At 42.6% G+C, this 25,380-nt stretch overlaps 1 protein-coding gene across 4 annotated transcripts in view; it reads right to left on the bottom strand.

Annotated features, from left to right (window-relative positions):
• Window positions 1-25,380, bottom strand: part of mbtps1 (membrane bound transcription factor peptidase, site 1) — a 102,514-nt gene that overhangs the window by 62,640 nt on the left and 14,494 nt on the right. For all 4 annotated transcript variants that reach the window (XM_022245228.2, XM_087138094.1, XM_022245227.2 and 1 more), the window contains exons 9-21: window positions 24,937-25,004; window positions 24,078-24,180; window positions 23,546-23,697; window positions 21,713-21,877; window positions 21,205-21,301; window positions 14,003-14,095; window positions 12,846-12,983; window positions 12,257-12,429; window positions 11,869-11,984; window positions 9,000-9,156; window positions 7,948-8,072; window positions 7,193-7,408; window positions 5,367-5,489 (exon numbers count right to left, since the gene is read on the bottom strand). In XM_022245228.2, the coding sequence (XP_022100920.2) occupies window positions 5,367-5,489; window positions 7,193-7,408; window positions 7,948-8,072; window positions 9,000-9,156; window positions 11,869-11,984; window positions 12,257-12,429; window positions 12,846-12,983; window positions 14,003-14,095; window positions 21,205-21,301; window positions 21,713-21,877; window positions 23,546-23,697; window positions 24,078-24,180; window positions 24,937-25,004 (1,726 nt within the window). The remainder of the gene's footprint in view (window positions 1-5,366; window positions 5,490-7,192; window positions 7,409-7,947; window positions 8,073-8,999; window positions 9,157-11,868; window positions 11,985-12,256; window positions 12,430-12,845; window positions 12,984-14,002; window positions 14,096-21,204; window positions 21,302-21,712; window positions 21,878-23,545; window positions 23,698-24,077; window positions 24,181-24,936; window positions 25,005-25,380) is intronic.

The raw sequence follows: 25,380 nt of genomic DNA, 5'->3' as shown, positions 1-25,380 counted from the left end.
TCATCATCTGGATGCACGCAATTCCCCTGCAATCACCCCTTTTCACGTACATCCCTGAAGCGAATCGCTACAGAGCACTGAAGTGATGTGGTGCCATTTTGAACCAGGAAGTGCAGCGCAAATGAATGAAGTATGCACGCATGTTGGCTCACGTGCTGGTTCTTACACTAATGCCTGTCACACACATGACTTTGCTATATAAGTCACACAAAAGGCGATGGCCTGTGATTCGCACCAAGACACGACGGCCCTCTTCTACCAGGTTCCCTCCATCTCAACCTGGCTCTACTGTCCATCAGCAAGGGCATAGCTCCAATCTCCCTTTACCCTGATTCGTTCTACTGCCCAACAGGAGGACGTTTTTTTCTCTTTTCTCTCCTTTTTTTTTCTTTTTGGTCGGTGTTGTTCAAGGCTTGGAATTTCACATGGGACCCAATATTTCCATCTCATACAAAATACATACATATGCAAAGGTATATCGGGCGAAAAAAGAAGGAAATCCAAAAAGTCTATCCCCCAAAGAGTTGGAAATCCTATTTCGAAATATAAATCCTCATGCAATGCATGAGATTATTTGATGGCTTAGTTTGGAGATTATCTTCTGCAAGACTTCCTAAGAATAGCCAATTCCAGACAAACAAGAACACGTGCCTGAGCGTGTACATGTGCATACTCTCATTTCAATGACAAATAGTGGGACTGTGAGTTCTTGTTGGCCATGCTGCAAATAAGAGCAAGCATGCCCGTCTATGTATGCACGTACACGTGTACACAGATAGAGCGTAAGCAGAGCGCCAACAAAATGCTACATGACATTTGCAAGAAATCAGCCAAGTTTTTTTACAGGCTTCACGACATTTTGAGTCCTGTGCCTTAACGCTATCAGGACTGCCCCTAGTATTGGCTAATGCAGTGCCCCAACAAAGTGTTCAGGGATAATGTTGGTCAGGGACCAGCTGTTCTTTTTTGCACAGTGCTGGCAAAACTACGAGGAGCAATTCCTGGAACATGATCACATGCTCGTGATATAGAGGCAGGCCACGCACACACGCCCACGTACACCCAAGAGGACTGCTGGCACATCCTGCTTAGAAGGGAAAGTGAGGCAATTAGTTCAAACTGTATCATGCTGACAATACCATTAACATTTGGGGATAATCATTGTGTAAGCCCGAGAAGGGATGGTTTGGCCCGAGTAACAAGTAGCGCGGCTTCATGTGTACAGGCGTGTCATACATAGTGTGGACCTCTGCACAAAAGAGGTCCACATAATGCAGGGTGCAATGGCATTGTGTGGACTTGCACACATCCACACAATGTTCTGCCTTCTCTGAAAAACAGTTTCAGAGGCATTTGGGTGTCACGGTTATCCATGGCAAAATGAAGAGGAACCGTCCAGGGAATCCTCATCGAAAATCCAGCTCGTAAGAAGTTATCCTAGTGGGAGAAAATAGAGCATTTACGTAACCACAGGAGAACAAAGGAATGTCCACACTTCGTATGTGAAACAAGTGAGGGTGTGGGGGGGAGGCAGGGAACCGCTCACAAAGTGCAAGCACACGTACAGATTATGCTAGTGGTACATGTATTAGAACATGTACTTGCACACAACATGTACACTGTACTTCCCTGGATCGCTTGCCATTTGCTAATGCAAGAGAATATATACACATACACGGACATGTACATGTAGGTAGTAGGAATTTTCTGTATTTCACTTCTTCAGGGGCACTTTTGCAAAGCTACTACAAGTACTGCACATGTACCTGTGTGTAGCCAGATCCGTAGCCCTTACATCCCGTTCAGTCTTTCAGGGCTGCCAACTAATAATGGGGGAGGGGGGGCACAGAGGTAATGTACCGTATCCAATATCAGGGCAGATGGCAAATGGGCAGATTCCAGGGTATATTCAGTGGAAGCGGTTTGAGTTGACTGTGGTTTTTATGTTCGCCTTCAATCCTCCCGCTTCCAGGATGAGCATTGCACCCTACAGCTTTGGCAGCATTATCATTGCCTTGCCATGCCATAGAAATATGCATGAATTTAATTTCCCCTTTACGTGCACCCGTCACAGAGATCTCCACTGGGCAATGGTGCAACATGTAACAGGTCAATCGGTTCAGGTACACGGTGCTGTTAATGGGGGATGAAATGGTACGGTAGACCTTTTGTATATATCTATAGACACATGGCAATACACACATTGAGTATAATGGAAAAAAGCCATTTGTACAGTACATGTATACTATCCTCTTTTTTGTAAAGTGATGTCCCAGCTGCCAATACGCATACAATGTACACGTGCATGCAGCTCTGTTGTGTTAATGATATAAACTTAAGACATTAATTATTTCAGGGTGCATATGTACGCCACTTTTCTGTGGTATTTTTCAAGTGTTTGTGGAAGGGTCCAGTGTGGAAGATCAAGGTGTGTGTGTACTTCATGAAATGAGTACATTTTTTTGGACACAGTGTGTATACTGGTAGGTACACAATATGAAATATTCCTGGATATTCATCCATGTGCTATACATGGCACGCTGCAGGAAAAGGTGATGTAATGTTGCACTATGCCTTTTCCTGCAGTGCCCCCCCCCAAGTTGAGGGGTGACATTCCTCATGGAACCTCAGTTTTGTTTGTGTCAAGAAATGGCATCTTTGATTACTACAGTTTCAGGCTTTTATGAACAAAAATGTCTGCAGGGAACATGTTGCTTGCTAGGAAGACTAAAAAGCCTGTCTCCCAAGCCTGGGGCTGTTTTCCAAATCTCAACTTCGTCTTTATCTCAGGCTTCGTCTCCGAAACCAATCCCCGATTGTGGGCCTGAAGCATATTAAATTGAAGTACTGTAAATGTTTGGCTCTTTTGCATCTTACTTGATGTTTTGTGGCACTATCAGACCAGTGTTGTGGTCAAGACCACTTAAGACGCTTCACAAGACCAACACAAGACCTCCAGTCTGAATTCAAGCCACAATCTGTTTAAATGAACTGCAACAAAAGCATTCCTTTGTCATTGTTCACCCCATTACTTGTGACTGGTCTTGTGTCTGGTCTTGTGACTGGTCTTGTGTCTGGTCTTGTGACTGGTCTTAACTACAACACTGTATCAGACTTACTCTTACGCTTACAACTTTAAAGTCAGGAAGTAAAAAAACGGCTGAAGCCTAAGATGGAGCCGAAGTCGAGTATTTGCAAACAGCCCTAGTCTGTACAAGACTCAACTTTTTTCAAAGCCTTTTTTTCTCTATTCTGTCAAGTTCTCAAACTCCACAGAATGAACTTATACGAAAATATGTCATATCTCTGGAACAGAATGAAATGGAGCCATGCCACATACCAAAATGGAAGATCACGCAATGGGCTTTCTGGCTATGGTGACGCCTAACTTTGCTTTTCATTTTTTGCGACATGCATGTAATTGCAATATACATGTGCGCAGCTGCACGTGTGTGTGCAGAATCACAATCAAGTGGCGTGTACATTACCAGCATAATAAAGAAATTCTGCTTTTTCCTCATACATTATACAGTGATAATCCTACCAAGCTGTTCCACCTGTGGACGATAAGCCTGTTGACTGTCAACAGGCTCCATCCATCCCAAAGAATTTGCCAATCGAGAATGGAAGCACAGTTGCTGAATACAGAGGCGGGCTCCTGCCCAGGAAGTGTTTGTAGAACAGCCGTGTTCCATGCAAAAATCATTGCCTGAGCCGTGCGCCACCTCACACGGTCTGAGCACAGCACACTCCACTCTGACATTAAAGCGACATGAAGTTCTGACAGCTGTGACGCACTAAGTAAAAATGAACCCGGACGCTGCGTGACGATTTTCCGGTTTGGTTCACCACGCAAAGTGACAAATTCAGTGACAGAAATGCACGTACATCCTGTTAGAATAGTTTGTAGTTTAGATTCTCATTCAGGTACATGTACCTGTATGAGAGAATTTCACAAGAATGTCAACTTTTTACATCCAACCTGTACCTTGTGAGTGAATAAAGCTGACAAAAACACACAGGTGGCGAACTGGCAGGCAACTTTGGATACACAAAAGAAAGAAAATGTGTCCAAGTGCGGTAAACCCAAACTACCTTTTTTAAGCTCAAACTCCACCCTAAACGTTTTGCCATGTTAGTCATCAATTCAAAACAACCCACACTTTACAGTCAATAAAGGAAAAAAATTGTTTCACTGGTTACCAGATGTACTGGTATATTTAAAATAACTGGTAATGACCAAACAAAAACACATGAGACGGGAAACACAGACATTTAGAAAAAGAATTGAAGCAATTTCTGCCGACCTAAATAACTTTGCTGGGCTTAGACTCTGAACACAGACATGCATGGTTTTCTTTTTCCAGCCTTCTGTACATGGCCGGCCCAATGCCATCTATCTAACCCAGCCAATATCACTTGACGTGCATTGTTTCCCCCAAAGCCTTCGTGAGCATATGTACAATAATGCCATGCATATATTTGGATAATTTTCGCATTTCAAAAATGTTGGTGTGCCTGTTAAAAAATCTCAATATTTTTTCAAACACCTGGCACACTGAAAAAAAAAAGCCGCCAATAATACTACCCGTGATTGAAAATTCATTTGTCTGGGCTGAACCTGAGAAGTGCACTGATGTTTCCATGCCATGTTTTCATTAAAATCTACTACAGGATGGTAAAGAGTGTGGAGACACTCTCCCCACTGTTAAGCCAATCAAATGTAGGTCCAGAGTGCGGTAAGTCATTAATCTTCTTCTGCAGTCTTTTTGTACTCAAGAACCAGAATTACAAAAACAGCAAAAGCACAAGACATACATTAAATTGAAAAGTGCGTAAAATATGCGCAGTATGTGATCGAGATCCAGAACCATCGGCAACAAATTGGCCCCTTGATGCGTTTGAGGTTCAGTGGAAGACTGCCTGTCCCCTCTCTCTAGAAATACTCCTTTGACAGCAGAGTAGAGAGAGGCTAGTACGGACCGTTACGACTTACGGCGCCCAGCACACACTTGACTTGAAGACCTTGCATTCCAACAGAAACTGGTCACACCAGCTTAGCGCATCCTGAGCCAAGGGCGCACAAACCTGTGCGTGCGCGCAGTCCGTCTACACTAACGGGGCGTCGTCGCTATGCTAAATAAATGAACCCTGTCATGCAATCACTGTCCTCAAGAGGGTTTCTTGGAAGGGCGGAGGCACCGTACCTGCTGTTACTCAAATTGCCCAGGGGCACTCATTTTACACAACGGCTGACACAATCTTTCTTTCCGTAATTACAACATCCTCCTGGAGCACACTGAACACGGACTCATCCCTACACAGGGTCCTGTCTGAAAGACCAGGATTAAATGAAAACAACTTACCTTCCATCCTCGTAGGCAATGCTGTGGCTGGGGGCAGAGGGTTGCGCTTGGCTTGGCTGAACATGGGAGCCACGTTGTCGAAGGCCGTGTACTGCATGAGGGCTTCCAGCAGCCAGAAACAATCTGATCAGTGCCACAGATACAAAACACAGATGTTCTTACCATGGCTGCCAGGCACCGACATTGTTCAAGATAGAAAGGTTTGAACTGACTACAAGAGAACCAGCCAAGCCTGTGAACTTATGTCACTGTTCAGAGTTTCATATGCATCAGAAAGGCACATTTTCATTTTGAGATCACACTTTTGACATCCTGATATAAATGGATGCAATGAGGGAGACAAGGCCTGTACAGATTCATTCTGTAAGATTGGCTTACAGACTTGACTTTGCTTAAAGTATACCTCTTCACTTCAGATTAATTTCACAAGGCCCTTTATAATAGATTTGGGACGACTGCACAACTTACTACATGCATAAGAGCAAAGAGGAGCCACGTACACGTGTATAATTATTTAACCACTTCAATAAGTCCATGGTTTGTGGAATTTCGCACTAGGGATATGCCTTTTATAGAGTTTGGTTGAAACGGCCCTCCACTGATTGAATTTAACAGACTCGCAGCTGGTATGGATGACCCAGGGTTGGCTTATACTCTCCAGCTGCCCAACCTTGTAGCAACAGTTCTGTCTCCTCAACTTTTAGGCATGTATCAAAATCACAGCTTTGGCCAACTTTAAAACCCTCCTATGCTGAAGTCACTCTTTGGGTCAGTCGGTAAGCCGCGCAAAGATGCACAGCTGTGTCATATTGTGTACTGCGCCGAGTATCCCTCAAAGGAATATCAGATTGCACTTTTGTGCTGTCCAACAACTGTGCTTCACTGTTTCATGTGCATAACTGTGCAGTAAACCAACTGCAGTGAAGAGGACTGCACAAAAGAACCTGTGTCCTTTTGTGCTGGCAACTAACTGTATCCGGTTCGTAAGTGACTTTGTCACAAAGGCGGACGCACCACGATTTGCAGCCTGCCATTGGACGATTGCTGAAGTTCCACGTAAACTTCAGGTTCCATGTAAACGGCGATCAACAAATGTAACTCTATGTGCAGAGCATGTGCAGTGGGCGTGGTTTAAACTGAAGTGACGTCGCACTTACCAACCGGATACACATTGAACCTGTGCATATTTGTGTTCAACATAGAACACACACGCACACACGACTGTGGGCATTCGTGCACATATGTGCAGTTAAACTATAGGAGGACCCACCCTCCTACACACGACTACACACAAGTATACATCAGACATCATTAGAATGCTTATGATATCCTTCAATATTTATACCGGAACTTTGATACAAGGCATGATGTTGAGCTTCCAAATTGGACGGAATGTGTCTTTAAGGACATTTTAGCATAAAATTTGCACTTTGGGTCAAACCTACAATTGTTGAGATTTACAAATTTTTGACATCTACATGTACAAAACATCTGCCATCCACTGGAATAGAGTTTAGACCAAAGCATAATATCACAAATAGCATTCTGAGATTTCGACATGCATAGGAAGTAGAGGCAATATTGAAAAATAAAATGAGCATTTCTAATAACCATGTTTCTGGGAGCTACGAGAGAGTATGTCAGCTTTTTTGTTACTTAATGTAGCACAGCCTGTTTTCTGAGCTAAACAAGCAGGAATATGGCTGCTGGATCATTAACATGTACTTTGCAATAACTTGCATTAAAACCTGCAGAGTTTTTACTGCGTGCATTTTGAGCCCTTCCTATCAAAACTAGGCCTGGATGGTCACGGTTCCAAGACTCACCAGTCTTCATATGACTGCTGTCCAGACAGTTGGAGTCTCCATACAGAGCGATGCGGCCCGACTCCAGACTGTGCTGATACATCCCCAGGATGGGCACGCTGTTGACCAGGTCCCCCTTGCCCAGGATGACGTCCTCCCCCTGGTCTCTCAAGGTGTGGTGGATGAGGAGGCCTCCGGAGGGGAACTTGACGATGCCGCTACCAGAGAGGAACGAGGCTGCAAAAAATAAGGGGGCCAGATTAATGACATGGCGTCTTACAGGCCGCCGTGAGCATCTGCAGATTGGACTTCAAATTTTTGCGACGGCATCGGCTGGGCCAAATTTCAAAGATATCTACGTGCACAGAACATTTGCACACTGAGCGTACCTGATGACCTGAACAAGCAGTTGTAATTTTCCTATGAAGACAGCGTCCGATGAGACAGATAGCTACTGACCTACATTCCATGACCAGGAGGTTCCCCACACAATAGTACCATTGCCTAGAGCTTCGTAAAGACAAGACACAGGGCCAGTCACAAGTAAAATGCGCAATAGTAAAGGAAATTTTTTTGCTGCAGTTCATTTAAATTCAGACTGGCGGTCTTGTGCTAGTCTTGTGGTAACCGTGTAGGGTCTTTGTGATGATCGTAAGGGGTCTTGACGACACAACACTGATGCATAAAAGCTGGCAACGAGAGACAAAACGATCTAACGATGGCAAAGAGACTTTCAATCTGAACTCATTGACTTCAGATACACTGGTGGACCGTACCTTTGTGATCGGCGAGCGATAACTCCCCTTCGTAGACACCGTCCCCAAACGCCATGCCGAATGGAGCCAGCAGATCATTAATGGCCGGGACATTGCTGCCACCGGTATCCGGCATCCACCATTGCCTGAAGAGGAGCAAAAAATGTTGGTTCACTAACTGGAAGTTAATGAGTAAAACGCACTGAATAAAAGCTGAGATGATGCAAAACTCCATCAGACAAGTGTCGACTCTGTTGATTGGTACAATAAATCTGACTTAGAGAAGTAATTCACTAGAGTACTTCATTTTCCTGTGACGAAGCCCGGAAAAATTGGAATGTTCCACGAAACGATTGCGGCGCCTGTTTGTGCACCAATTATTAGTTGAATCAAAGCAACCCTACAACGGAGGTCATGGACGAGGTCAATAACAAACGGTAGAGTAAAAGTAAACGGTAGTAGCTAAGTATACAGCTAAGTTCATGAGGTGTCATTCCATGCAACAATTCATCTGTCACTGGAAGGAATTAATCTCGTCTACGGCATGCGTGTCAAACATTTGTTATTTGTTCTATAAATAAAACAGCAGAATAAATCTTGAAAGAATCCATGTTGAATGGATCCCGCATTGTATATTTTTTAAAAAGCCTTGTTAACAGCAGCACTAACAGTGGGACCATGCAACGGATAGACAGAAGTTTAATGGATACATCAACAGTGGAATCAAATGTCTTTTTATGGAGGGGGGCATGACCGTGCCGGAGTTTTGAAAACTAAATAACTAGATGACATGTGATCAACAGCCTGCCAATGAGATGACAAGGATTACTCTGGCACTTTGTTTAATGACAGTGACATGCCAAGCTATTGTAAGACTCGGTTCTGAGTGAGAGATGGGCAGTAACCAAACGTTATGGCTGTAGAAAGTGACGACAGGCACAGCACAACCCATCATTGCCAATGGCTAGCCACTTTCAGTAGACATGCACAGAACTCTTAGCTGCAGCCTGTTGATTTGGATACGGCGGCATGGCTTATTTAAACTAATGCCTGACATGAGTTACCCGGTATACCTTGTGTTCTCGTCATAGAATTTAACCTTCTTCATGACGGTCACATTGTACCAGTCGGCAAAGATGATGACGGACAACCCTTGATCAACATCACGCTTCAGCTTGGACACTTCCTCCGGGTAAAACTCCTCCTCCGGATCGACAATTAGGAGAGTCCCTGAACGAAAATCAATATGGTGGGAAGAAATGAGACTACAAGACGGAGAAAAAGAAAAATGAAATGCTGAATATGGAACCAGTGACATTTACTTCCTCTTCATGGTCAGGCTTATTGCATAAAACATACAAAATATATATCAGAAGATTAATTTGAGAAGAGGTGGCGAAACTTACAAAAGCAAAAGCTTGTGTAAGGTAAGCAATGATCACCACAATACACAGGTAAACCCCAAACAAACGGGAAACCAATGAAGAAATTCAAAATAAACACAGACAAAACACAGGTAACCAATAACCAATAAAAACAATGTTATACAGTGAATGTACTTGCGCCGGTACCAGTGAAGTTCAGAGAATAAACAGTGTGATATAAAAATGAGGGCAATTAGGTGGATGGAAAAAAGACATCCAGATAATTTAACCTGAATTTTGGGTAATTCCAGAAATTAGGGGTCCAATAGTGTGACATTTTTGTGTCATCAAAATGTTACATCAAACCTTGGTTATTTGACATGGAAATATCACAAGAATTGATTTCAAATTATTACTATTTGTTTGGCATGCAATTTGCATAAATTCATCACTCTTGGAAATTAGAAAATGTGTTCTCAACTTAAATCATATGTCAGATGTGACAGGGACATGAAAAAAACAGGCCCCTAGTTTCTTGAATTACCCTTATAGATAATGTAGTATGGGAAAGGTATGAGGGATGAAGATCCTTTTATTCTGCGGGAACCACTACACAGCCCAAGAGTCAACATCGATTCGCTTGTGTGTCATGAATTATTGCCTCTTCAATTTATCTCCACACACTCCAGTTTTCAAAAGCTACGCCACTGAACCTAGAGTGGGGGCCAAGTGGTAAGTAGGGGTGGAAATGTCAAAGCAATCAGTATGGGAAAATCATCAAGCCCAGACAAGATTACAATCTTTATTACGGCATTCAGAAATCTTATTAACTAGAGCCAGATTTTTTGTTGTATGATGTCTGTGACACGGATCAGATCTGTACAGCTAAACGTTTTGATATTTTCATTAAAAATTGTTTGTGAAATAAAGGAACGAATATGTACTTGGCTGGTCTTAGACTGGCTCAGGAGAATGGATGCGACTGATGCCCGAGCTGCAACCATTCGTAAATGCCTTAAGTAAAAAATCTCTGACCATTTTGTTCAACACTTGAATTCATTTTTTATTTAATAAACCCTCCAGCCTTGCAACAGTACATGTATGTGCCGGCTGCAACGAGCCGCATTCAAATCTCCTTAAATTGCCACTGAATGCGATGAACCAGCTGGTGATTCATCACTAGTTTAAGACCGGCCATGTGACGGGCTCTCGACCATTAGGAAGAGCTTAAACTGTCTACTGACGAATCAGTTTTGAAATCCAACACTGTGCAGGATACAAATGCCATTTTTCTTTCTCCGGGGATATCAAAAGAAGTACCGTACACGGTGCTGTGGTGAGCGGACGTTTGAGTGCCCAGGCCAAATCGTACAGAAAAAAAAAAGGAATTTAATAGGGGTAGCTTTACGGGTGGCCAGGGACTGGCGCCACTCAGGAGAGGGATGAATGAGGAGGCATGCCAAATGGGTAGAAAGTATTTGTTGCCTGTGTGACAGTGAATGGCCACCTTTGTGTTCACCAGTTTGTTACTGACCATGCTGCTACTGAAGCCATCCTCCACAACATTTCAGTGGGACCCTCAGCTGGGGAAAAAGACCTAAATTACTTGACCGCACAGATTGTACAGTGGGCTATTGTGGAAGGATTTTAACTGCTAGAAATCTGCACAAGAGGTGCGCGTCTGAACACGGTTCATGAATGGATAGTAACAAGAAGCCTGCAATATTAGGCTTCGTGAAACAAGTTTTTTTTTCCGGTCATAGCGGCAAGGGCCAGTAGATGTAAAGGTTTCCGCAAGAGCTCAAACATCAGGGGGCCATTTTTGACCAGGGCAACCCACACCCTTCAGAATAAAACCTGTCAACTAGAGCTAACAGGTTGGCTCCGTCTTCAATCAAAAGTCAGCAATAATCCAACAGTGGCAAGGAAGCATTTGCCTAAATTACTAACCAACTTGTGTGAAATGACAGAGCAAACATTAGCTGTCGACAGCCATGACAGCGGTGATTATGTTATGCACGCACAGGTTTACATAACACCTAGCTTAAACATAATCATTATAATCGCCAGGACCGCCGCTAATAAAAAGGCTCCCCATGCTACACTGACATAAAATGTCGTCGGGGACTTTCCCAACTGACACAGACAGAAATGGCGATAGTCGGTGAAGTTAAACTTGAATAAACTTTTCTTTCTCCATCAAGTCGCCAGAAAAGATTGATACAAACAGGCATGCTGGTATGACGGGCATGCAACGACATCTTTCTTGCTTAGTACTGCGTACTATATTTTGCCAATTTTGTCCTTATTACTAAAAAATTGGCAAACAAAATAGCTGACCATAAAAAAATACATCAAACTGAAATATCGGTTTGGCTTCAAGAGGCAACATCACCACCTGAGAGAGGCATTTAAAAAATAAAAATTCCCATTTTTTGACAGAATGACCTCTCACATTGTCTCTTCCATGACCGCCTGCATCTCATCTTGTGTGCCATCTGCATTTGTAACGACCTGCTGGAAGCTAGGCTGGACATAACAACCACTACGAAGGGCGCAAAGTGACCATCTGTCTTACCATACTGTTTGGCATCAAAGCACGTGAACGGTGCTCCAAGAACCTCCACGAAGAACCCAGCTTCCCTCAAGTGTTCATACATGGCTTTGAAATTGGTGTGGATGTGGTCCCCGTTCCTGAAAGAAAAAAAACAAGGACAAATTCAATTTTACAATGGACTGAATCCCTCACTTTGAGGGCCTGAAGGTAGCACATGCCAAACAATACCATCACTTCCGTGTAGAAAACTGAGCAGGTCCCTTTATTCTCTTTTCGGGAAATGTTGATCAGGCACATTCTTTTTATATGGAAGTCATACTTCACGGAGGAAAACTTAACTCAACACTGTTCCGAGGTGTGAGTTGTGCTCAGTGTTCAGCGAAAGGGTTAACATGACATGCCAACTTACCAATCTAAGGGATCGTTCTTCATGCGTAGATTGTCGCGCGGGAAGTACCCCGGTGGGTAGCGTAGGTTGTGATACTGGTCCCACAGGATACGTTTGTTGCGTGCGGGCGTGGGGATGATCTGTACTTTCACTGGTAGCTTGAGAACTGACTGCCGCGGCTTGTCCTCTCCGGTCTGCACAGCCAAAAAGTCTTGTCGTTATTTCAACAACCTTAAGTTTCGACAGAACTTCCACTTTTCGGTCCACGCTCTGCATGAGGTGGGACTGAAGAGAGTGTATTCACGTTACTCCAAGCATGAGAGAACAGAACTCCATGCAGTTATCAATTGGGAAGTGGTTCTTTAACTCAAAATGAGGACCCTAACATTCACTGTACAATGTTGACACCTGACCTAAAGAACAGAGGTCACAATTTCACAAAGCAGCTAGTACAATGTTGATCCGGGGGGGGGCACAGTAAGATTTGAAGATTTAGTAAGAAATTGGCCATACACGTACATATACGCACGGTCTCCAAAAGACAGCATCAAACAATGTACTCTTATGCTCATGCACTGTCCATCAAAAAATGTCTTCAGATAGAACATACCCCTGGTGGTGACTCTACGGTGAGTGTTATTTGCCCTTGTGCTATGCCCTGCCAGGAGGCTGCACTGCTTGACACCGTGATGGAGACAGCCAGGAAACCAGACCACGGCCACAGAATGTTGGAGTAGGACAAAGCCACCTGGCAGACAGGAAAAGAAATTAATAACACAGGGCTAAACTGAATTAGATTCCTTATCCCGCCGGAATATTAAACTGGGGATAATCCTCCCGATATCAAATACCGGTATATAGAGATTATCCTCTTACAATTATCTTATATTCACCACCTTTGTGACCAAGCCTATCAAAATGAGTCACAAGTCCCCAGAGCCACCTTTGATATTACAGCCTTAGAAAAGACTAATGCATAATGTAAATCAACGGAAGCCCTCATAGTATGTCGCCCACGTAGTCTCCAATTCCCCCAAGGAAGACAGACTCAGTGACGAGCACAAAGAAAAAGACTATAGCTCTTCCTTATCCATGCTGGGATAGAATTACATGTACATGTGTACTGGAAAAATGGCCTTAAGACTCATTTTGTAGGATCCAGTCACATTTTGCATTATGAACTGGGAAAAAAAGGAGACCAGGATTTTGAGGCAAACTGCTCAGCAGCTGAATGACATTTTCAGTACGTTTGTGCCTTTTCTAAAAGCTCATTTAGCCTCATAAATTTGTACTGGTCAACCAGATGAACGGTACTTGGTAATGGTGAAACTGGCTGAACAATTCAACCCTAAATTCTAACGTCCTTTTCTTTGCTGACACACTTGACTGGAAAATGGTCAATGTAAAATATAGGACCCAACACAAGTGTTAACTTCAGAATTAAGACGCTGTGTCATTACTGACAGAATCCAAAACGGCAGAGACTTACATGTACATTTACATGGATGTACATGGACAAATCAACACACGATCTCACGTGTACACATGTGCAGTACCGACTTACATGTACGTGTACATGTAGGTAGGGGTTAAATTGGTCCAAGGTTCAGTAAACGAAACAAAATTTAGAAAATGAACAAGAACTTGTTCCCTCCCCCTCTCCCCCAAATGCACTTGCTTAGAGTATCTATTTCCCTTTACCTGTGAGTGGCACTTCTATATCGCCTTGAAAATGCCACAAAATGATTTGGTGAAGTTTCACATTACCTCGATTTTGTCGCCATTCTGCGGGGTAAAAGGTTGCCACACTGGCTTCTCAACAACACGTCCTGTCACGCCCATGCCATTAAGTATGGTGATCTGAAATAAAACAAAAAATCTAGTACACTTGAGCGTAATCATGAACAACTAAATTAATTTAAATGAGTGAACACAAAAATGAAGATTGACCGACAGATTTTCTGAGACAACAGCTTTCTGGGCCAACAATACAGGCAGGTACATGTACATTTCACAAAACAAGGAGAAATTCCAAGTACTAAGTTACATGTATTTAAACCCCAAATCCTTCGTCAATTTTATCACGGAAATTCCTGGATTCTTTAGAGCCCTTCATCTTGCATGAAGCAACTGATGCAAATCTGCTTATTCAAGGATCCTCTGCATTCTTGCCAAGCAATATATCGGTTCAAAGGCCTCACGGCAAAAGTAGGATAGATAGATTCAAGTACACGTTGCCAAAGGAAAATGCAAATAACTGCAAATAATCATGGATTTAGAATCGGCAGAGATCACAAAATGTGCCTGTTGCTGCAAGCAAAGAGGATTTGAAAGTCAACTGACAGCGATCTGCTCCAACAAGAAAAACTTCCGTCTGTGCAATGAGAATGCAGCCTTTATTATTTATAACAATGTGTAGCATCTAAAGCCGGTACGAACCAGTTCATTTACATGCCGCGCATAATTTATGAACATGTCATTTGAAAAGGGCGCACAATAGAAAGGGTCGCTATAAGCTCTACACAAAAAGTCACGTTGGCCACAAGAGGGTGCTAGAAAAGAAGACTTGGCACTGGGAAATCAAGCAGGTGAGGCATTATGAAACGTTGGATAGATAGAGAGAAAGTGGACGTTATTTGCCAGGACCCATCACGAGGGGAAGCATTAAGGAAACTTGACTGGTCACACTGATTATTACTACCTGTTAACCCAGACTGGCCTAGAGCCTTCACGATTTGATGGGATTTGAAGACAGAGCCCAACAGGCCTTTGTGAGAAAGTTATATAATATTTTGATTTACTTCGTCTTTAATGTAATGAGTATTTTCATGCCATTAGAATGAACGTTTTCTATCAAATGAGCGTGAGACAAATATTTACTTCGCCAGCATTTATTTTGAACATATTTATAAGTCCCAGTATGATTTTCTTTTTGTCCTTTGAGATCTGGCATAGTTACACAGTTCAGTTTATTCCCTTTGCTCATTTACAGCTTCATCTACTCGTTCATTACAGATTCATTTGTAGATTTGTTAACCCGTTCATTTATCTGTTCATTGATCAGTTTATTTAGTACAATTCAATACCTTAACCACTTTGGTCATTTTTGATTCATTCCTCATTCAAACCAAATGTGACCTGCTCTACAAAATTTCTTTAAAAATGTGATTTGTGTTTTTTCCTTTAATAGCCTCTATAATACATGTATTTATATTTTCAGAATTTGTGACTGCAAACATGGATACTGATGAATAACAATGAAAAATGGATCACTCAGTAGGAAATCCTATACAGCATTGTGTTTCCAAGTGCTACACTTTCTGAGCTTTTCTCGAAAAGTGCTTTTACTAAATCCAAAAATGTGGATATACGAAAGTCTATACATCTCCGGAACACAGCGCACTACAGGGGTCATTCATGTATCAAATTGTAGCTTGTGATGTACACAGTCCAGCCATATTAAAAACTCATAACCTGAATCTGGCGACTTATTACCCATTTTTCTAGAGCTGGTCACAACTATGGAACTGTACATGTTTAACTTACTCTTGTCATAAATCAGTTATATTTCATTTTGAACATCCTCATGTGTATAAACTCATACTGTAAATAAACCCTTACAAACATAATCTAGCGTCTCACCCAACTCCTAGATTTAGTTGGTAGCCGTTTGGTTGCGCAGCAAGTGGGGTTGATTAGTTCAACCTTGGCCTGAGCCCATTTTCCCCTCACCCCGGTTACATCAGTAAGAAATGTTTGTAGATAAGAAAAGTATAACACAGCTGCCTTGTCACACTACGGTACAGCCATGCTTAATTTTTTTCCAAATCAGTTTGTACAAATGTATCCCAACGTCACATTTTATTCGTCCAATATAGAACAGCCCACATTGCTTGTACACAAATGCAATAAGATTCCTTCTGTTTCATTTGTGTAAGTGAAATGTCATCTATGTTATTACAGAACAAAAAATGTAGCACAACAGGAATCTGTAACTAAAAGCCTAAGGCAACCTGACATACACCCACCAAACATCCCTGAGAGGGTTTTCGCTCTTCTGGACACTGACCACCACGACGCCTGGTCATGTTTATTCTAGCACATTGCTGGCCAAAGTCAGGTTTGTTGACCGAGCGCGGACTTCAGGTCATGACATGACACAATGGCGCTCGAGGGGTGTAATGCTCGTGTGAACCATCTTGCAATGTAATCCAATCCGTTAGTCTAAACATGTTGCATTGGCCCAAGTGCCGTCTCCTAATATTATTTCCAATCCATTTGTGTAATTGGAGATTGCCTGCGCATGTTCTACTGGCATGGTTAAAGTGGGTTGACGGCATGCATGCATCAGTCACCACTCACGAAAGACCAAAAAAAATAAAAATATTGAGAATTTATAACGCGGCAATTCCGTCACAAGTGACACTCAAGGCGCAAAACAATTCTACAAAACAGAATATGCATAAATACATTATGACAGATTATTGCAACTGCCACTTTGATATCCTGCCTGTACTCTTCTCATTCAATTGGGGTGTGCATGTATGCCAACAAATGTTATAGCCTTTAGCTGGACAATAAAGTATGGGTCATTTTTCACTCAACCATGACCCCACTTCTGTTAGTCCATGTAAATACCTGTCTCCTCTAACATCTGACAGTGTCAAGTACCGATAATTAAACTCTGTCCACTCCATATTGAACGACAGCGTTCAAGTACATGTACGTGGTTTGTGTGCATTTTGTGCAGTGCACCCTATGGAACGGGCAACGGTGTTGAAATGTACAAGAACGTCTGGTCTTTGCATACATGTGGGTTCTTACCGACCCTTCTCTCTTTGGTAATGAGGGGTGAGCTTCAAGTTGGGGTGGACCATCTGTAATACGGTTCTTCGTACATGCTCATGTGCATCGGTGACGTAGCCAAGGGAGGGCAGGCCGGCTACATCCACCCTGTGTGAATTCTTCCCCCGGCCTCCTCCCACCTTATTTGGAAAATCTGGATTTTTTTAAGGGGGCCTGTCACTACACCATCTTTAACACATGTACAGAGTATGTTGATATAATTATGCAATACTTTAGTGCTGGCACAGACCCAATAAACAAGGCTTCTTGACAGAGATATCCATTATAAAAACTCAGTGGCATAGCCCCGGGGGGAGGGTCAAGGGGTAACTTTCCCCTCCCTCCCCCCTCCCCCAGGAACTCTTTCCTCCTCTATTGCCCCTTCCTTCTGAGAAGAGCCTGGCCACACCACTGATGTGCCTGCCACTAGGAGCAAGGCCAATGGATGTATTCCTTAATATACAGTACATGTATATACACATACATTAAACTAGAAAACCAAAGGTCAAATTTCAGCCTATTCCTAGCCAAATGCTGCTTTTATTGGGAAGTTACCATATTCCTAATTTTGAATAACAAGCAGGGGCTCACGACATGATGTTCTACAAAAGTTGTGCACGAGTGAGTGACTGCCAGTACACAAGTTAAGAAAATTGGGCCAAAGGTAAACAGGCAACCATCTCTTGCTCCAAGCTGAAGATGTTGTTTCCAACCTTTCCCTCAAATGTTAAGATGTCAATTCAGCACTTTGGTCTAGACAAGGAGTGGTGTTTCTTTCTTCTTTTTTTTTAATAAAAATATTGGCTGCAGACCAAAAGCATAGGGTTTCCCCATCTTCACTTATTCTAGGATATTCGATAGTTGACGTCAAATGGGCTTGTGCAGTGCCAAGGGACAGGTTTGGTTTCAGCGTGAACTTTCCTTTGATGTCAATGCAATCTGCAATTCGAGGCAGGTCTGGTATACAGTGTCGGGGAAACGTCAACTGTGTGAGACCTGTCAGCTTGTCCACACCCATGTTGGACAAAAACAGTAGTGAAGAGCCCTTGTCATACCTGCCAAGCCTACACGAGTGTGGGCGGCACCATTTTGAATTACAATTGTAACGGTACATGCGTATGTTTTAGCACAGCATGAAGAACTCTCAATGTGGTGAGAGTCTAGATATTTCTCCAACATTTCTGAGGGCAGATATGAACGAGTTATATTTCTCTCTGGGCAGGTTCCAGTCATTATCTTAAACTCCGGACATTCTTTCGGCTACCACTGGCTATTTTGCTTTGTTGAAATACTGTTCAGGTCAATGCTTGGACTTCAGTGTGAAGAAAGTAACTTTTGCTAACAACGGTTTAGCATCTGAACCGATTCAGCAGCACAAAATTGAAACTCAGCAAATAAGATTTTCAGCACTTAAATATGTAGCACAGCTTGCATGTTACGATAACTTTCCACCTCCTTCGTAGCAGTAAAAGGGAGAAATTTCAACATTCTGGCTATTATGCTGATGACGATGCCCATACTCATGAACCAAATGTGATGTCATTCAAAGCAGAACAGGAATGTCTCCAGAGCTTTGCGTACAATATGTGTAACACTTTTCTCCCTTTTCTAGGAGTAGGTTGCACTTTATACTTGATTTTCATATTACAGCTTGTTCCAACAATACATGTAGCAGTGGCCTATATTTCTTCAAAACAGTGTTGGGTGGGTGATTATGAAGGACTCATATTTGTACTCCTCTTATGGTCTCCAGACGAGGTGTGCCTTGCAGACGTCCAAATAGCGCCCTCGTGCATGTTGATGAACGCATTTTCTAAGAATTGGAAAAACTACCCCATTCTCTTCTTTTCGAATTAACCACTTGCTGCCGAGGATTCCGTTTTCCGATGCATATTCTTTATACGCGTGGCCGGGGTCTCCGAAATCGGACAAAGGGAACTGGGCCTTGTAACAAAAGACCGTACTCCCAACAAAAGACCAGGCTGCTGGAAATTACCAACATTTTTTCACTCTCAATAGTGGAGATAATCCAGCCTTGTTTTGAAACAGTATACCATGGTTTGGGGTATTCACCGCGAGCGGATTACTACCGGTGACAAAAGCACAACGATGAGCCACGCAGCACCGCTGCATGCTAATCTGGCCCCTATTGAAAAAAGGTCAGCAGCGCACTGTGCCAGTTTCGTGAACAAAAGAAAATTACATAACACTGCACAATCTGGCCTTTTTTACAAGGCCGCAGGCCTGGCTAAAATACTCCAGCATCAATAGATGTTCGCTGCTAGATTAGAGTAGAAACCAGACAGTCCTTTGTGTGGGTGTAAGTGTCCAGTAAATGAAGATATAAATTTTTAAAGAACTTTGAAAACAGAAAAAAGTGATAATTATCCCGTCCCAGCATCATCAACATTCATAAATGCCCCCAGCGCGATGTGGTTAAAGGAAGTACGTGCATTTCGATCTTGCTTGTATTGTATCACATACTGGTATCCATGAAAACAAGTGGAGCAGAATGCTAACTCTGTAGATCCACTCGGGAAAAAAGTTCTACTTCTACTAAATTTTTTTTCACATTGCTGTGCAGTACGTTTTAAAATAGCATCAAATCGGTTGCACAAGTGCAATTGAATGATAAGTGTGCTTCAACCCCAAGGTGTACTTGACATACAGGGATTACACTTCAGCTTTGCGTGAATTTAAACAATTTGCTAAATTTCTGGGAAGGTAGAGCAACCTCCTGAAAGGATTCTCCTGTAAAGTCACACTGACTACTGCCATCTTTAATATGTCTGTAACTAGGCCATCCATCCCAAAGTGGCAACATGAAAGAAGCACCGCCAGCAGCGATAGTCCCAAGTGATACACAGTCAAATGGCAAAATTCTCCTGACATGCACAGACACGGAGTTGGAGTTTGTTCAACCTCGCTGACCATGTCGTCACAGTGGGCCCATAGAAACCTGCGTGTTGGCATGACGGGCATAACAGTATAGAGTACCGAAGTCAATATGTCACAAGCACAGTCATGTGCGTGAAAGGCATTAGCGCGAGGACCAGTGCGTCAACCAACACGTGCACGTACTCCGTTCGTTTGCACTGCGCTTTCTGGTTCAAAATGATGTCACACTTTGGTACTCTATACAACAATGTCCTTTTTGCCTGATTACAACATACTAGGCCCGTTTCCTCCTTATGACCAAGAAATGAAACCCAATTGTCAATAAAACAGCTGACCACGAATGAAATATATCAAACTGAAGTAACAGTTTAGCTTCAAGAAATGGTTTTGTATTCAATGAAGGCATATCCTTTAACCAGCCCTGTCCGAAACAGGAACATTCCAATATTGCATAAGGTGAAGGGATTTCTTTTTGTGGGGGGAACCCAAAAACTACTACCGAGGATATCTCTATGTGGAGATCTTAATACGGGCAAAGCACAAGACAGTGTGCCATCAACGGATTGCCACAGAGAGGCCATATTTTCAAAAGTACAGGGCACAAAAAATGTGGCCGACTCACCGCAGTATTTGAGAAAATGCCAGTAGACAACTCGAGGAAAGTCTGGATTGATTGCAGGGTTCCTTGACTCACAACTTGATTAATCAATACCAATACTCAAAAACACATTCAAATCTTCAACCAAGGCAATTTTCGAGAATAATTCAAGTTCCCTATGCAAGCAACTTGCAAATAGCACTTAGATGACAGTTTCCTCACAATGCACTACGAAAAAAGGCCTCTGGGTGGCACTCTGCATTGTGAAAATGCCCGTATTAATGCTCCTGTCATTTGTCAAGAAAAAGTGCCAAAAGGTCCATATTCGTATACTCTGCGCAAAATATCCATATCCCTTGCTCTCTCAAGAATGTGCCAGGATTTTGCAGGATTAAGGAAGTTACAGCTCAGCCATAAAACAGCAGGGCTTGGTGCGGCTCAGTTGTTTACAATCAAAGAATATGCTGTGGCTTTCTTAAGGTTTATCAAAAATGCCTGTGGAATCAAGGTTATTGGAAAGTAAAAAGTTCTGCTGAGGGTTGGGACAAATTCCATAAATTGTCATGCTGGTATCTGGTTGTATCCTAGAAAGCTAAGCAGTGAAATAGAGTCAATCGACAATACTCACATTGACAATAGTGGGCATTGCTCCGTAGTAGATAGGCTGAGTGCAGTAGGGCCAGAAATATGGACACTCAGTCATGTCGATGTAGTTGGGACTCAGGCTGAAAAAAAAAATTCCATGTGAAACAATTTCCCATTAAAAGATCAAAAATCATCACGTCGCCAAAGAGAGCAATAGTTCCAGGGGCGGATCAAGGAATTTTTCTGACGGGAGGAGTCAGGCTGGAAATTTTTTTTTTAAATGTCTAATTTTTGCTGACGAGATGAAACATTATAAATTATTTACAGTGGTGTTGTTACTCACTCTTACTTCAGTTATTTTTACAACTTTCTCCATCTTTTATCCTTTTTTTGGCTCGGAGCAAGGAGGACGTTTTGACCTCCCCAAACCCCCCCTGGATCCGCGCCCGAGTCCAAGAGATACCTCACTGGAATAACCTCCTTTTCACAAACCTTCACCAAACATCTCCAAACTTTAATACTCAGTAGTCGATGGTGACTGTGTCACATACCTAGCTTGTGGGTTGTAGGTACTGAGTACCTGGTATGCTCTGACTAGGTCTAGTTTCCCGTGTCCTTGCTCAAACATGTTAGCTTCTGAGAGACGCCTCGCTGACGCCATGAGAGCTTGCTTCATACTGGCCGGGTTCAGAATCTCCTGACGATCCAAGACAGCACTGCAAAATGAAAGAAACCCTGACATTTTACATGTCCCAGAGTTTCCAAATGTTAGCATCTAAACCCAATGCATGTAGCTTCATTCAACCTGTGATTACACTGAAATGCATGTATTTCATGTGCAGGTTCTGGTCACAGTCACAAGAACTGATCTTGGCCCAGTTTAACAGTGCTGTGCTCAACACACGATTTTACACTTACTGAGGCTCTGCATATTTCATGAAGACCATGAGCAGTAAGCACAGCCAAAGGCACGCTAACCTCGGAGGAAAAATCAGCCTAACTTACCGGCAGTGGCGTACATGTAACAATGCGCAACCGTAAGCACAACCGCGCCGTGCACCACTGTGAAAAAGCGCTTACGATTTGCAAATTTCTACGCTACAGTAAGCATGACTTTTCTTTACTGCTAACTGGCAAGCAGCTCCATGAAATTGGACCCTGGTCATCTAAAACATAGTCTGAGACATTGTTTCCACACAGTCTCGCAGCTGGATGCTGGTAGCAGGCAAACCTAGAGTTTGATGTTAGCAGCCTCGGTGGCCAAATTTGCCTTCGGCAGCATGGACATTCACTTGGACGCCCACATTTGCACTTGTGTTTGCCTTGCTTTGAATTACAGATACTGTGAGATTCCATGCACCTTATAATGTTGTGATTTTTCAACCATTGAAATATGGCTCAGCTTGCCCTGAAGTTTGCTTAAAGAGCACCTCTAAGGAAAACACATTTTCTCTGATTTTATCTGTTCAAATAAATATGGAAGCATCCAAATCAAATGCAGTACCATTTGTCTTCAGATCAACTCTGTTGTGGATAAACCCTCGTGCATGCCAAACAATGGCTACATGCATTATTTGGCATGCCCAAGGGTTTCATCCACTCCGAACGCAGGGCGAGGGGTCCCCTCGTTTTCTCTGTTTTCTCAGAATGATGCAATCTACATTCATAATTCGCAACTTGGCATGAACAGAAAAAAAGCCCTTTTAGCTTGTTACAGTTGAGATCTGAAGACAAATGACACTGCATTCGATTTGGATGCTTCCATATTTATTTGAACAGATAAAATCAGAGAAAGTGTGTTTTCCTAAGAGGTGCTCTTTAATGAACCTCACATTATGCAGCAAGTCTGAACTTCACTACTGTACCATGGAGATATACTCCATTAGGAGGTCACAGTTGATAGGTCACCCACGGTAAGTGACTAATTAAACCAAATCAATTCGCATCCATCAAATTCCATTTCTACTTTTTAGTGGATTTTGATGGACTTGGTCAACAAGTCCTCAGGTGACCAGATGTTGAGGGATTATGATGGACTTGGTCCACGAGGCCTGAACCACTGCCAGGGCAGTCAGTTTATGTATTATGGCTGCAGTACTAATGACTCGCGTAAGCCGTGCGGAATATATATAGGTCCATCAACGAAGCCCATCACACCAGTGGTGGACTTACTAGCGAGAAATATGGAGTCCACAGGGAGTGTCTGATTTTGATGGATTCAGTCCAGTGCTTAGTAAAAGGCACTAGATAGAAAAGGGTTAAATATGAAAGAAGAGCAAATGGAAAAGGTCCCGAACAAATTCATGACCATGATATACCCACTGAGTAACAATCTATTGGCACTATACACACAGATTATCACAGAAATGGAAGGTTTCACACACCTTGCCAGTAATCCCACGGCCCCCGCTACCACTGGCGAAGCTACCGAGGTCCCAGAGAGGGTCCTGCAACTGCCACTCAGGCTAGACCCGCGTACGGTGGAGCCGTAAGTCACGATGTCTGGTTTCAGCCGGCCATAGCCCGTGGGTAACTCCTGTCAGGATAAACAAGAAACGGAAGTGCAAATGCTCAAAGGACCTGGTGCTTATGTCTGAAGAGGCTACCAGTGTACAAATCTTCTACACAAAGGTAACTCTTGCTCGACAACAAAGTTACCAGACAAAATGCCAGGTGATGTACATGTACCACTCATAACTGACTAAAGCTCATTTTTGCTTAACAAGAAATTTTGCCAAGTTAAAAAGAGAGGAACCTCACATTAATAAAGTTCAGTTCACAAATATTTTACTTAAGGTCACTTTTTTTTTACTGCTTAACAAAAGAAAACTATAATAGATGCTCCAGTCTTTGATATTTTTTCTCAAAGTGAGCTCAGAGTCTGCTGCCTGTACATGGGTTCCAACCAAAACTTACCCAGGTTGTCATGCCTCTCGATGAAAACTTGGCGATTTTGTCCTCAAAGTTGATGCCACCCACACCAATCACGTCCATCTGATCGGCTGGATTGTTGAGGGTCCTTTGATAAGGTAAAATACGCTAAAGGTTAAGATCTGCAAAGATGACAGCCGGGACAGTGCCAAGGTGTACTTGGGTGAAGCAGCATTTATGAGGATAAGCCCTTTCAACTGTGAGTGGGTATGTGACATTACATTCAGAATGGACAGAGTCATTGCAACCAGCATAATATTGAAATTTCAACAAGGTTCCTCTGCTATGACACAAATTTATTCAAAACTGAATACTGATTTCGTGTTTTGGTAATATTTATGTGATTTCATTTACATCTCAAATTTTTGTTCCCTTCAAATTTGTGTTGTAAGTAGTATTGTTCTGCTCCTTAAACACCTCTTAAATCCAAGAAGAGTAATTTTCTCCTCTGATACTATCACAAGATATTTTTTATACCGTACCAGCTTTTCACTATTATTTTGGACACCGATGGTATGAAAATTGGACACATACAGTTCTTGAAAAATGCACATCTTTCCAAGACAGGTTGGTCAACAATTTTTCCCATCGACTCTGTGGTAAATGCAGAGACTGACATGCCTGACAGCGTCTGGTACAAATTACCATAGCAACACCGCCTCACGTCAGGTTGAAACGAAGCTTCACAGTTGATATGCATGCCAACTTTGAAAAAAAAATTGGTCACTGGACGGTCAACATCTTGGGGCTGGTTTGGAACGACTGGAACAACCACTGACCTAAAACAACGGAAGACCTTCTTAGCAACTCAGAACCTTAATTATAAGATGGCATTTGCCCTCACCCATAGAGCGGTCCGTCATTTCCTATTGCCGACACCATGATCACCTTGTTGGCTGTTAACTCCCACACCTGCGTGTCAACACAAACAAAAATATGCAATGCAAGATACTGAACTTTCAAGAAACGCCATCCCAGAAAAAAAAATTAGTTCGTTAGTTAGAGGAGGACATTTATTCAATGTTGTCATTGTGGACACAAATTTGATACACAAATGTACATTTGTCACAGATAAATATAAATATCATTAATATTATCACAGTTATATAACATTCAGAAGACAATGACAACATTTAGGTGTTAGGTTAAGCAAATGCTTTTGTACCCTAAACAAAGGACAGACAAACGAGGAAACAATTAGAAAAAAAAACCAACAAACCATAAAAACCAAACCAAAACATAGCATACAGCTGACAAGTGTGAGACAAGGGCAAGATGCTTAACTAAA

This window comes from Acanthaster planci, linkage group LG06 (assembly GCF_054643075.1).
Source record: "Acanthaster planci isolate LZ-2023a linkage group LG06, COTS_SCS, whole genome shotgun sequence".
Taxonomy (NCBI): domain Eukaryota; kingdom Metazoa; phylum Echinodermata; class Asteroidea; order Valvatida; family Acanthasteridae; genus Acanthaster; species Acanthaster planci.
The sequence above is the reverse complement of the archived record's forward strand: the minus strand, read 5'-3'. Positions and strand labels throughout refer to the sequence as shown.